Raw genomic sequence first — 12,739 nt, forward strand, 5'->3', positions numbered from 1 at the left:
TTCAAAGGCGCAGTACAAGTAATGGGTGAGCACAAGACCAAGTGTCCTCCAGCCAAGCGCCTGGAAATGCTTCCGACATACAGTGGCTTGTAACAATAGTGCCAACCACATGTCTCTGGTTTGTGGGCAATGAAACAGTTGGAGCTGCTCGGGCTTGTCAGATGATCCTCTCTACTGGTGGTTTGTCAAGGGTATCCTGAGCCCGGTCACCTTGTGTGCCCTCATGCATCCACTGGTCCCAACACCTAATGGTCTGGTCAGAACGGCCCAGGTGGCGGCAAGTTATCTATATGACCATCCAGCTTCTCACATCCCAATAATGCATGTGATTGCATCGTAGAGGCGTCTAGTGGTCAACAAGCTCTACACAAGCGGAAGAAGAGGTCACTACACACAAGGAGCCTCCGAGAGCCTTTTATAGGCCAAGGGGGGAACCACTTTTAGGGCCTCAGTTGACAAGACCGTTCATCTAATCACCCCACAACTCTAAGCATTTGTATATCTGCCTGAGATGTAACTGTAGGACGAGTTTTGTACCAAAATGACAACTTCTTCTAGGGGTGCAAATTTTTTATTTTTTTTTTGCAAAGAGTGTTTATCACAAACTTAGAATAGATTGTGTTTAGAATCCAGGTTTTGCTGTTAATGGGGTGTTGGGTTACAATTCATCAGCCAACGAGTGAGAAGCAATGTGACGGTGACACACTTTTACTTCAGCCCCCTATAGCGAGTAGACTGCTTATCGCTTACACGTCTCTTCTGCGCTGTGACGGTTTTCTTGAGGCTTTATATAAATTATTAAAGAAAAATGTGCATATTCTATGCAGGTAAACATACTGGAATAATGGGACAGAAAAAATGTAGGTAAACCCTAGGCAGTACTGTACCAAATATACCAAGAATGGCAGAAAACACATCCTTGTTAACCCTTTCCTGCATTTCAATGGATGACTAAATTGCTGCATTTGGACATACAGGATTATCTTTGGTTTTATTCCACCGTTCTCTATTGATGTTGGCTGCGATTGACAGCCATACTAAGGGCATGAGCACTTAATTTCATTCGCCTTGTAGCCCCCATGATGCAATCGCCATCGTTCACCTCTATTCTGCTGTGACAGTGCTTGATAGGGCATACAGATGCCTATGAACGTAAAATTGCAAAATAATTTCAACAAAATGATAAGCAATTCTTTAGTGATCACAGAATGTTATATTTGGAGTCTGCAGAACGATTGTGGCCTGTAAAATGCAATTTTTTTTAAATTTTTTTTTATTCCCCCCCCCCCCCCAAACTTAGATTATTGGTCCAAGTAAAAAATTGCGCATGTAACTGAACCCATTTAAATGGCTTTTTCCGTGCAGGACAAAAGTTGCGTTTGAATCGCCTATGTGAATACAGCCTTGTGATGATGATGGAGCTTCAGGCTGGTACAAGGAGCACATTTATGATGGAATTGCTAGAATCCCACAATCGTTAAAGGACCTGCTAGAAGCTATTCCATCAGGGACTCTGAGATTGTAATCATGACCGCAGCAGTGCTGATGGTGATCACTTTATATACCATCCGATTCAGATTTTATCTGTCCACACCATTCTGTGTCCTTTTTGTTTCAAAGCCTGAGCAGAAGCTCTCAATTTATTCTAAGTTCCGTAATAGAATGTGAGAGTTGCAGTAAAGACTGACACGGGCTAAGCAAAAAGAGGAAGGCAGCCTTTGTCAAATCTCTCTGTTCTGTGTCCAAGGAGATTTGTGTGGAATCCAATGTGAGATAAAGAACTGGAAGTTCACTTTAAATAGAAGTGGGGAAAAGTCAAGTTTTGATTTAAAAAGAAAAAAAAAAGCTTATTAATTAGGACCTTAGTAAATCCTTATTACAATGTCGGTACAAAGGAGTTGAGCAAGCAGTGTTATGTAGGGCAGTATGGCTGCTTAGTTCTGCTTGCAATCCTTTGATCTCTGGCAGCCAATAATCATTGTTCCTTTTATTCTAATTCTTGCAGTATAATATGAGATTGCGCGATCGGGCAGAATCCAGGAAGCCGGTATTGTCACCAGTGCTGTACGTAACACGATGCCGCTTCTGACACATTGCAGCATATATAGCTTGTATACCTTTGTGCATTTACATATTGCTAGGCAACAGCATACAAGTTGGAGTAAAAAGTCTGCTCTGGGTGTTACACACGCTCCGCTCATCACCGGTGAGTTTCTGTAGGCTCGTTATGTCTTACTAGTATGCTTTGGACTCATTTCAATCTACAGTAGCCCAGTACTGCTGGAAGTAGGTTACCGTACACTCATGGTGATGGGGGGAGTAGAAGTGACAATACTCTGCCAGAACTGAGGTTAGGGAAGGTTCCGATGATTCTTTCTGTGACAGCCGTCTATATGTTCAGGATTGGCTGCAGTACTAATGTGGCTTTTGTCCCTCGTTAGGGTCAACAGAAGAAAAAAGACTCAAAAACTTTACATGTAAAGCATGTTGGGCTATTAAAGGTTAAGCACAAAGACAGATTTATGAACAATCTAAAAGAAATAACTAAGGCGGCTGCACACGGGTGGATTTGCATTGTGGAATCCGGAGCAGGCGTCCGCCTTCTGTTTCCGCAACATATAGCGCCCATAACGTGCTATTGGAAAACCGTCTATTGCGATTTTTTTTTTGCGGCATGTTCTATTTTTGCACGGATGGCTTACATTGCAGTCAATAGAAGCTGTCCGATCCACGGCCGTTCTGCAATGACATTACTGAAAGGTCGTGAATTTGATGACGCGGGAAAAGCAAGAGTTTAAAAAAAATATCTGTATTGCACATGTTTGATGGCGAGCCGTGCGGACCATCCACAGTATAGATGAAAAAAAGATAAAGCAGGTACGTGCGGATGCCACTACTGCCAAGGCCGGATTCAGCTGCAGAATCCGACCCGACCGTGTGCAGTCAGCCGAGTTGCAACCAATCACAGCTCAGCTTTCATGTTACCAAAGAATTTTACAGAATGAAAGCTGTGCTGTGATTGGTTACGAGTAACTTAGACAGTTCTTCTTTTAGACAATTTCGTAACATCCAAAACGTAAGGACAGCGCACGGGCACGTTCAACCAAATATAGAATATGCACCATAAAAAATGGTCTACTGGATGAGCTAGACCTTTTTCTTGATACAAAAAAATGGTGTCATTTTCTATTGCACTGCTTCAAGGGGAGAATACGTTTTATCCCGGTCCCACAAAACTGCACAGTACTCCAACTCCATAGTACGAACTTCTAGGGATTCGGGTAGCGACTAGACCCGGTCTCCACACTCTAGGGATTCGGGTAGCGACTTGACCCGGTCTCCACACTCGACTTCTCTGTACAAGTTACTTTAGAACATTCTCTTTGAGGGGTTGAGCAAGCTAGTTGTCATTTGTTGCCCTGCAACCAGCCACATGCGTCATCCGTACGGCTGCACTCCGCTGTTGGTCATTTGATGCTTAGGAAATGCAAATTTAGGTTCAGAAATGATTCACAGATAACTCAGAAGTTACTACTTTCATACTTAAGGGGCCGGCGTACTCTTCAGGCTGTACAGGCTCCGTCGGACTCAATGCTTATGGCGATGTTCTTCCCTATGAGGAATGCAATCGAACTTGGTTGACGAGAAGGAAGTAAAAAGGAAACGGAAGGGGTAGGAGATCATATTGTAGAAATGACCCCATCGTGACCAAGTCTTGTACTAAAACAGGGAGGCCTAAAGTGAGAACTCCTATAGTATATTAGCTGCTTGTAGTAGTAATCCGTCAGCTCTACACAGATCCAAAGCCTTCTGGTATTATCTACTTTGCTTTTGGTCCCCCCAGGGGTTGTAATGCTGAATAACATAGAATCTAGCAGGATGGGTACAGAAAGAAGGTGAATGTAAATGATGATCCAACTGAACGTGTCACTGCCATGAGTAAAGAACGATGCGTTGGTGACTACGGGCTAATGAAAAGTGATGACTCTTCTATAACTTGCTTTAACTATTCCCAGGTGTTGTGTTTAGTACAGAAGAGCCAGGTGATCTCTTTAATTCCATTTTTATCGCCGTGCCCAGGGCGGAGCCTTTTCTAAATTTAACTAGATAATTCGCCATGTGACTAGAAGTGTTGTCATGCATAACAAATTTGCATTTGATTAGGAGATGCAATCAACATTCACAAGTGGATTTAGATATTTGCCGATGACTCATATCTTGTGTATATCTACGACTTATACAAATCAGACTTTTATGGCATCTCCTGTGGAAGCGTCTGAGATAGAAATAGCCATTTAAAGCCAATGACTCTTACTAAAGTATCCACAAGACCAACCACTAAATTGAAGCGTCACTAGTCAAGATGGGACATATTACTGTTTAGGAGCTCTGCTGCCCCATAGATCTATGCAGGGGCGTAACTCTAGGGGATGCAGTTGCACCCAGGACCAGGACCCTTAGGGTGCCTAGTAGTATGAATAAAGCATTATAGTTGGGTGCCCTGTTACAGATTTTGCATTGGGGCCCCGAATCTTCGAGTTACGCCTCTGGATCCATGATGGCCAAAAAGTAGTTTATCGGCCTCTTTTTATGTAGCTCCGAAATCTCCAACCACATGGCCAACAAGTATCCAGCAGTCACTCAGGCATTCTGAAATTCCACACATCTGTCTTGATGAGTAATCTACGATAGATTGCTTTTGCCTGGCGGACTACTTCAGTGCTGATCTCTGCCTGCAGGAATTGGCATAGGAAGAACTAGTTATTCTGGGAGGCTACTGATTAGCTGCCTCCAAGTTCCTGATCGGATTTAAGTAACTTGTATTATCAGTTATGCCAGTATAGTATTCTATAGCAGGCATTGTGACTTTTAAAAGCGTTAGGTTGGCTTTACACGGGACAAATAACGTCTGAACAGTCGCTCAATAGAGCAAATGTAAGCATCAACCATTCCTGGTAAGCATGGCCACCAACCGTGAGTTGAGGGAGAATTGTAATCACTTTGTTTCGGCTCACCTTAAAGTAGTGTCTGGTTGATTGGTATAAACAGATAATTGTTGTGTTTCAACGACTGGCCAGCAACTTAGCAGGGAGGGGTGTACTTGTTCAGCATGTGCATCCCACCGAATGCTGATTGGCTCCTGCCTTTTTTTTTAACGTTTTGCCCTCCCACTCAATGCTCATTGGTTACCCAAACCACATAAATACTCCTGAGTGATCCTCGATTGAACAGTCCCTGCTGGTCTTTAATATAACACTTACCGCTTTGATTGGATGACAATCCACATGGCTGCCACACAATTGTTCAGTCTCGATCCATTTATATGCACCTTCATGTGTATTTTACACCATTTATATCCTTATTTCTTCATATTTTCCTCTGATAGGATCAGCCCTATTTTTTTACAAGAACTGTGTATGACACACCAAATCTTCCCTAAGGGGAATATATAAGTCTCAGTAAGCCGTTGTGTTCCTTTCAAAGCTCCGGCTTTCTCCCGCAGTGGTTACCGGTTCAGGTTTCTTATATGGTCGGCAATTATTGTGATCCGCAGCTTGAGGATGAACTCGCAGGGGAGGCAGTAAGAGACCTGCTGATCCCATTTAACTCCCATTTATATTTAACAGTTTGTCGGAGGTGGTGATATGTAGTTATCTGCACACCGCTGACCAAATACATGGCTTTTATCGGACGGGGATACATAGCAGAAGTGTTAGTAATGGACTAATTTGACACAATGTAATATACAGCATTATCAGTTCTTGTTGGCACCCAGCACTTTTATGTTAAATGGACACAGGCAAAAACACCTTGCATCCCATCTGTGAAGTTTCGTTCCTCTCCTGTGAGTATCACACGCAATGAAGAATCAGAAGTATTTCCCATTGATTTCAATGGGAAACCTCGCATTGGACTCGCATGCACATTGCATGTCATGCGACGCATTAAAGGTCCCATTGAAATCAATGGATGATGCGTTCCATGGAACGCAAAAAAAGATATAGCATGACACGGTTTTCCCTCATGACGCAGGACGGGAAAACATCCCTCAGGTATAGGACTCCATTCAAAAGAATGGAGTTCATATTCGTGCAATGCATGAATTTTGCGTGTATTTTTCAGCTGTGTGAAAGCGTAATGTGTAGGGTTTTCTGATTCTGCAGGGATGTACATTGGTCTATATGTGGTGTGAACCCCCCATGTATCTTGTCCTAACAGGTCTGCATGTAAACTAATCTTCCTTGGGGCTTATTCACACATCTGTGTATTTTGTCCGTTCAGCAATGCGCTGCATACAGACAGTAGATGGACCCGTTGACTTTAATACTATGCTAGGTAGATAAGACAAATGTCCATCCAGTTCAGCCTGCAGCTTTCTGTAGTCTATACGGTTGCTGTAAAGTGTATCTCTGTTAATCGTAGCTCAGGCATGATGACTGTCCCTGTAAACTTGTACAGAAATTAACAGAATAGAGAAAATGTCTTTCATTATCCATGTTTAATTGGAAAACCTATAGATGATGCATTCCCCTTAGGCTTCCTCCACACGGGCGACAAAGTCGCACTATTTTGTAGCGTGGCAACAATGCTACAAATCGCATGTATGAGAAGCCCATGCTTTCCTATGAGTTTCTTCACACATGCGACGTTTTGTAGCACGCAGCAACAACCCGACACAAAAACCTCACGGGTCCGGCGATATGCCCGCGACACGTGAGGTTTTGTAGCCCATGTTTCTCTATGGAGGCTTCCTCTCTGTTGCATTGCACGAAAACATGTTTTTCGGGCGGTACAATGCAACTTTGACAGTAGGAAATCCTACTGTCATAGCAATAACTTAAGCCCTAACTGCTGGCAAAATGTTTAAAAAAATAGGCATACATTACCTGTCCCACGCTGTCAGCCTGGCAGCATCTTCTCCCTGGGTCCCCCGGCACTAATCCTCATCTTTTCTTGTGGCCGGGGATTCAAAAATCCCCGCCTCCTGGAAGCACTGGCTGTGATTGGCTGACGCTTGAACCAATCACAGCCATTTCTCGAGTGCTGACTGTGATTGGCTAACAGCCATCCGGGGAAAGGATGCGGCCGGGCTGACAACACAGGAGGGGTGTGATGTGTATGTATTTTTTTTCTTCTTCAGCTACGGCTTATTTTCAGGGTAGGGCTTGTATTTCAAGACACCCCCCCCCCCCCCCCCAAAAAAAAACAAAAAACAACCTTGCATGCAATGCTGCACAATCACACGACATTGTAGCGTCACATGCGACTTTGTAGCGCTGCAAAATTGTGGTATTGCCGCAAGAAGACGCAGCGATATCACACGGACCAGCGATGCAATATCGCTGCGATTTTCTCGCGGCGATGCTGTGTCGCCCGTGTGAAGGAGGCCTTAAAGCCATGATCAGCAGGACCAACACTCGGAGCTGCTATGTCGGAGCAACCTAGAGGGGTAGCCATGCTAAAATGTTTATATACATTGGAAATCTTTAGTAGATAGTTTGAGTTTTGAGCATTGTTTTCGTGTCTTGCATTATGAGCTAAATTCAGAATTCTGCATGTTTCTTTTGAGCTAGAGCAGTGAATTGTGGTTGCACATTTTTAGGCTACTAGGTCTCATGTCTGACGTGTCTTCCATGGTCGACTTAAAAGCAGTTTGTATGAATGGACAAAAGTGACAGGAAATGACTCTGTACAAAATTGCCGAAGCGAAGTATGTATAAATTTGTTCAACTTTTATGTGTATTTGCAATGTGATTGAGTAGATTAGTAATGTAGACTTCTCGCCCCGTTCTACTGTAATCTGGCCCGACTCTTATCACACCGCTCAGCACATGCTGTTGTGATGGCGCCACATTTGTTTCCTGCTAAAGAAAGTGTTCTTAGAATTGGTCCTAGATCGACTTCTATGAAAAAAGGTGATGCCACGTGTAGGAAAAAGCTGAAAGCGCAGAAGTCGGTGAGGAACACAGTTAGCCGTGACCAAGGAGGCTGCAGTATAACGCAACTTGTGGACTTGGTTTTGGTATCACAATGTAAAATCTGAATGGCCCCTGCAAACTATGGAAAATAAGAGTTAAATACTGCAAAACCATTACTTCCTATTTTTTGTTCTTCCGGTGGTGTTTTTGCCCACAATTATAGAACTCCTTTAGATCGCCTTCACACGTCGCACTTCTGTTGCTGGCTTTCCGCAGCAGACATGCTGAAAATCCACACCATTGTATTCCAAAGGTTGACATCCGCAGCATTAATAGTCATGCTGTGGATTTGGGATCCGCAAGGTTTTTCAAAAACTCCTACAGAAAATTGCCATACTCTACAAAGGAGATTTTTGCAAACTCTTCCACATGGCTTGTACTGTAAATATTGCGATCGTGTGAAGATGGCCTTAAAGAGGTTGTAAACTAGTGATGGCCTACCCTTGGGATGAGCCATCAATAGTAGAACGGTGGGGTTCTGTGACCATGGATCCTGTTCTCTGGATCAGCGCCTTCATGCACTGAGCTGATTTCTACAGAAAGCAGAGAGCTCAGTTCTCATTGCAGGGGCCAGGCTTGGTGTTAAAAAGTTTTCATTTGAAGTGATTTGGAACTTTATGTGCAAAACCATGGATGGCCACTACAGTAGGAGTGGAGCTGTCTGTTTCCTGCAGAAATCAACTCTGAGTGTGAGAGCAGCAGCATAATAAACAGCTGATCAGCAAGGGTCCTGGACGACGGGCCCCTGCTGATCTACTAATGGCCAATTGTAAGGGTAGGCGGATAATATACAACTGGACAACCCTTTCAAGGGTATGGTCACACAGTGTGTGTAAAAATACATAGCATCTACACTTGCAAGCCATGTGGATGAGATTTAAAAAAAAAAAAAAAAAAAAAAAACCCTCAACCGCACAAAGTGAAAACGTTTTTGCACAAAATTGACATGCTGTGCGTTTAAAATCCACAATGTAACACGGTAAAAACCCGGTCGTGGGCATATGAGGCCTCATGTCCACGGGCGGATCAGACGCCGCAGCGGATGGCCTTAAATGCTTGCGGGAGATCGCAGATGCAATGGTTTTTCTGTGTAGATGTACCCAGATGTACTGCGGACCATCCACATGGAAAAGAAAAATCCACCACCCTACCTCCTAGCCTTTTTCCCCACCTCCCTAATTGAAGATAACCTTCAAATCCACAGTGCATCCGCAATTGTATTTGCGGATGCGCTGCGGATCGTCTGCACCCATTGACGTTTATTGAGCCTGTCTGCACAGTGTATGTAAAATCGCCCTAAGTAGTCGTGCCGGGTCAGAAAAACCTGTCCACATGAGTCCACGGCACGTGTCTAGTGATATAGCTAGTAATGAAGTCACTGCGGCCGCCATTCAATATCGCTATAACCCGTTAAAGAAGCGCCCGTGGCTCTCTCATCCTGTAACCTCTTATCCAGCCCAGCTCACTGCTTTGTGATCAGATGAGGTCTTGCAACTATTTGCAGAATTTCTGATAGAATTGCATATTAATTGGTGTCATATTTTGAAAGAGAACCTTGTGTCTTATCTTTGGGATTTCCTGCTACTCCTCATTGCCTGCCACTACTTGTCTGACTGCCTCGGCGCTGGCTGTTCACCTTCCAGGTACTCGTCTATTTCTGTATCCTTGCTTTACACACCGTGTTTAATCTCCATGGCAATGGGTTCCCACACTGAAATCCCATGGCTCGGGCTTTTTCTTCAGCTTCTGCCTTTTGGCTTTCCATTTAAAATTCTATTAATATTTCCCCCGGCTGCTACTATTTATAGTTGTGCTACTTCTGGTTTTTTCTTCAGTCAACCTTAGGCATGCAGATCTTTAAATATCCTGCGGATCGTCACTGGCGATATTATAGGCTCAGCTAATTCATCGGGACGGTGAGACCGCTGTCATCCATTGTTACTATTAATCCGATTTCAGGGGGTGTGATAGCTGGTTGTAATCGACTGTTTTTACTGTGGCTACATATATAGATATATATATATATATACACATACATACACGTGCACTCTCTCTCGCACTCTCTTAACGATTACATATCCGTGTTAGCAGGTTATTCAGGACCTGCCATGGAAAAGTAAGTCGGCACCACACTGTTATGACAGCTGTCTAAATCTGTCTCTGTTGCCCACAGCAACCAATCACAGCACAGCTTTCATTTCTTTACACTGCTGATGTAAAGGGAAAGCTGTGCTGTGATTGGTTGCTACGGGCACCACACTCTTATGAATTCCTTCATCTCCGCGGGGATGAAGGAATTTCCTGCCATAGCTGTCACAGCTGTGTCAGGGGAGTGCGATGCTATCTCATTGCTTTCAATGGGGCCGGTTCTGCTGCCGCCCCATTCACAGCAATGGGATGAAGGCATTCCCTGCAGGCATCCCTAGCAGTAAAAAAAAGGAAAATTTACTCACCTGTAAGAGCTTTCCAGCTCTTCTCTCTGTCCCGTCTGTCTTCTGGTGGCTGGGGATTGAAAAATCCCCGCCTCCAGAAAGTGCTGCTTCTGATTGGTCACAGCACTCAGCCAATCAGAGGCAGCGCTCAGGAATTCATTGAATTCAATGATTTCCTGAGCGCTGCCTCTGATTGGCTGAGTGCTGTGACCAATCACAGGCAGCGCTCAGCTGTCATTCAATGACTGCTGAGCGCTGCCTCTGATTTGTTCACAGCGCTTTCTGGAGGAGGAGATTTCTCAATCCCCGGCCACCAGAAGACAGATGAAGACTAACTGGGATGGAGAGAAGAGCCAGACAGCACTCCTAGGTGAGTTAATTTTTTTTTTTTTTTACTGCTAGGGATGATTTTCAGGTTACGACTTATATTTCAAGCACCCCCACCGCCAAAAAATCATCGCTGCAAGGAATGCCTTCATCCCATTGCTGCGCCAACCCCATTGAAAGCAATGGAATAGCATCGCGGACCTCTGCCACAGCTGTGACAGCTTTGGCAGAGGATTCCTTCATCCCTGCGGTCCATAGCTGTCACAGCTGTGTCACGGGAGAGCGATGTGCTCCTATGTTTTCAGTGGGGCTGACGCTGCCAGCTCCATTGAAGACAAGGAGCGATAGCGCAGATTTTTCTTAGCGCTGCGAGCCTTGACTGAAGACATCGTAAATCAGGATGAAACCATTGAAAATCATTGGTTTCATAATCATGCATTTTCTTTCACTCGCGCATTGCAGAAAAGTCTACCGGTATCACCAGTGGGTACGAGCTCTTAACCCCTTCAGTGGCAGGTTTAGGTAGTCTTCAGCACATTTCAGTGCAACAAGCCCTGGAGATTTTCCGGGCATGCCACTAAAGGGGCTAAGGGTGTGCAACCCTGTGCGTATCAGCCGTCTCTACTGAAGGGGGCGCATTAAAGGAACTTGTGACCACCACCACAAATCTTAACATGAATTGGAAGGTGCCCGAACCTCGCCTGGCAATCATCCCGTGTAAAGAGACCTTTAGCCTTTTATGCTATATCCACATGAGTCTGATAAAATTGTACGACCAATCCTTGGAATATACCGATCTGAATAATTAGGCCCCTGGCCTAGTTAGATGGATGTGCGGGGCGAGGGCGGAGTAAGTAGAATCGCGGGCTGTTCTGCACGGCTTCTATAGATCCCAAGTTACGGATACCATGTAGCTCACCTTGGTACACTGTTTCCATATCTCCCATTCACTTCTACCTGAGTTAAATTGGCATTGGAATACCGCTTTAACCATTGTGTGGCGCTGCTAACCAGTACCTGTAATTAGGCGCTGTTTATCATGGCTATTTATACACTGGCAGAATATTATATGGGGTCGACAAGCAGATGAGACCGCGCTAGGCGTCATCCTATTACAATCAGTGACTCTACCTAGGTCAATCAATAGGGGCTTTCTGGATGGTTTTGAAATGTGATGTAAAGAATAAAAAAAATTTAGTAGATTTCATAACTTCATTTGGAGATGATTGCTTTTTTTTTTAACCAGTCAACCTATTTTAACCCTTTCCATTCCAATTTGTATTCTGGTTTTCCTAGGGGGCTTACTCTTTTTCTGCCGTTATACAATGGCGCTATCTGCTGGCTAAAGCCAGTACTGCATGAGGTGACACGTTGGATAGGCTCCGACAGCAGAGAGGCTGGCAACATACAGAAAGAGAACCCCGACAGATGTCTTCCAACATCAGAGCTGTACAGCCTTAAATCATAATCTCTTCAGAGGTCACAGTGGATTGGAAAGGGTTAAAAGTGTGTTTTCCCCTTTTTACAATGCATAGGGTTGTTTGGCATGCAAAGGCATAGTGGGTAAAAGCTTTAAATGGTGTTTAGTATATAGGCTTACATGATGAAAGAAGGACCTTGTGATGTTAGCGTTGCTTTATTGTACTTTATAAGGACATTCTAGGTAAGAAACCAAAGTTGGAGCAGTTTGTGACTTGTACTTTCTCCGTAGGAGCTGAAGGAATGTCTGCGCACCAAACAGAAGATGAATAAGCGGTTGTATCTGTCAAGTGTTCTCCGGCCCATACATAAGAAAATCACCGGGAGTCTCAGCTACATTTCCTGAGTCAAGAACGGAATATAAATATGGGGGAAGAAAGGAACCTTGGTGTGTCCCAGAAGATGTTGTCCCCATCTCGGAGTACAAGCAGTTGCTCCTCAAAGCTGGGGAGCCGCCAGGTCAGTTTGCCAATTTCTAGAATTTACCGCCGGAAGAGTATAATTTGTTGAGCTTTAACAGAC

General features: G+C 44.3%; 1 protein-coding gene across 5 annotated transcripts in view; it reads left to right on the plus strand.

The window, feature by feature from the left end:
* The window catches only part of OSBPL3 (oxysterol binding protein like 3), a 180,993-nt gene that overhangs the window by 67,802 nt on the left and 100,452 nt on the right, over positions 1-12,739 (plus strand). For 3 of the 5 annotated variants that reach the window (XM_066585261.1, XM_066585265.1, XM_066585262.1), the window contains one exon: positions 12,450-12,676. In XM_066585261.1, coding sequence (XP_066441358.1) covers positions 12,584-12,676 — 93 coding nt within the window. In that variant the 5' untranslated portion in view covers positions 12,450-12,583. Of the gene's footprint in view, positions 1-2,189; positions 2,207-9,878; positions 9,896-12,449; positions 12,677-12,739 lie in introns of those variants that run through there. The other 2 variants (XM_066585263.1, XM_066585264.1) reach the window with 2 other exon arrangements.

Source organism: Eleutherodactylus coqui, chromosome 12 (genome assembly GCF_035609145.1).
Source record: "Eleutherodactylus coqui strain aEleCoq1 chromosome 12, aEleCoq1.hap1, whole genome shotgun sequence".
Lineage (NCBI taxonomy): Eukaryota > Metazoa > Chordata > Amphibia > Anura > Eleutherodactylidae > Eleutherodactylus > Eleutherodactylus coqui.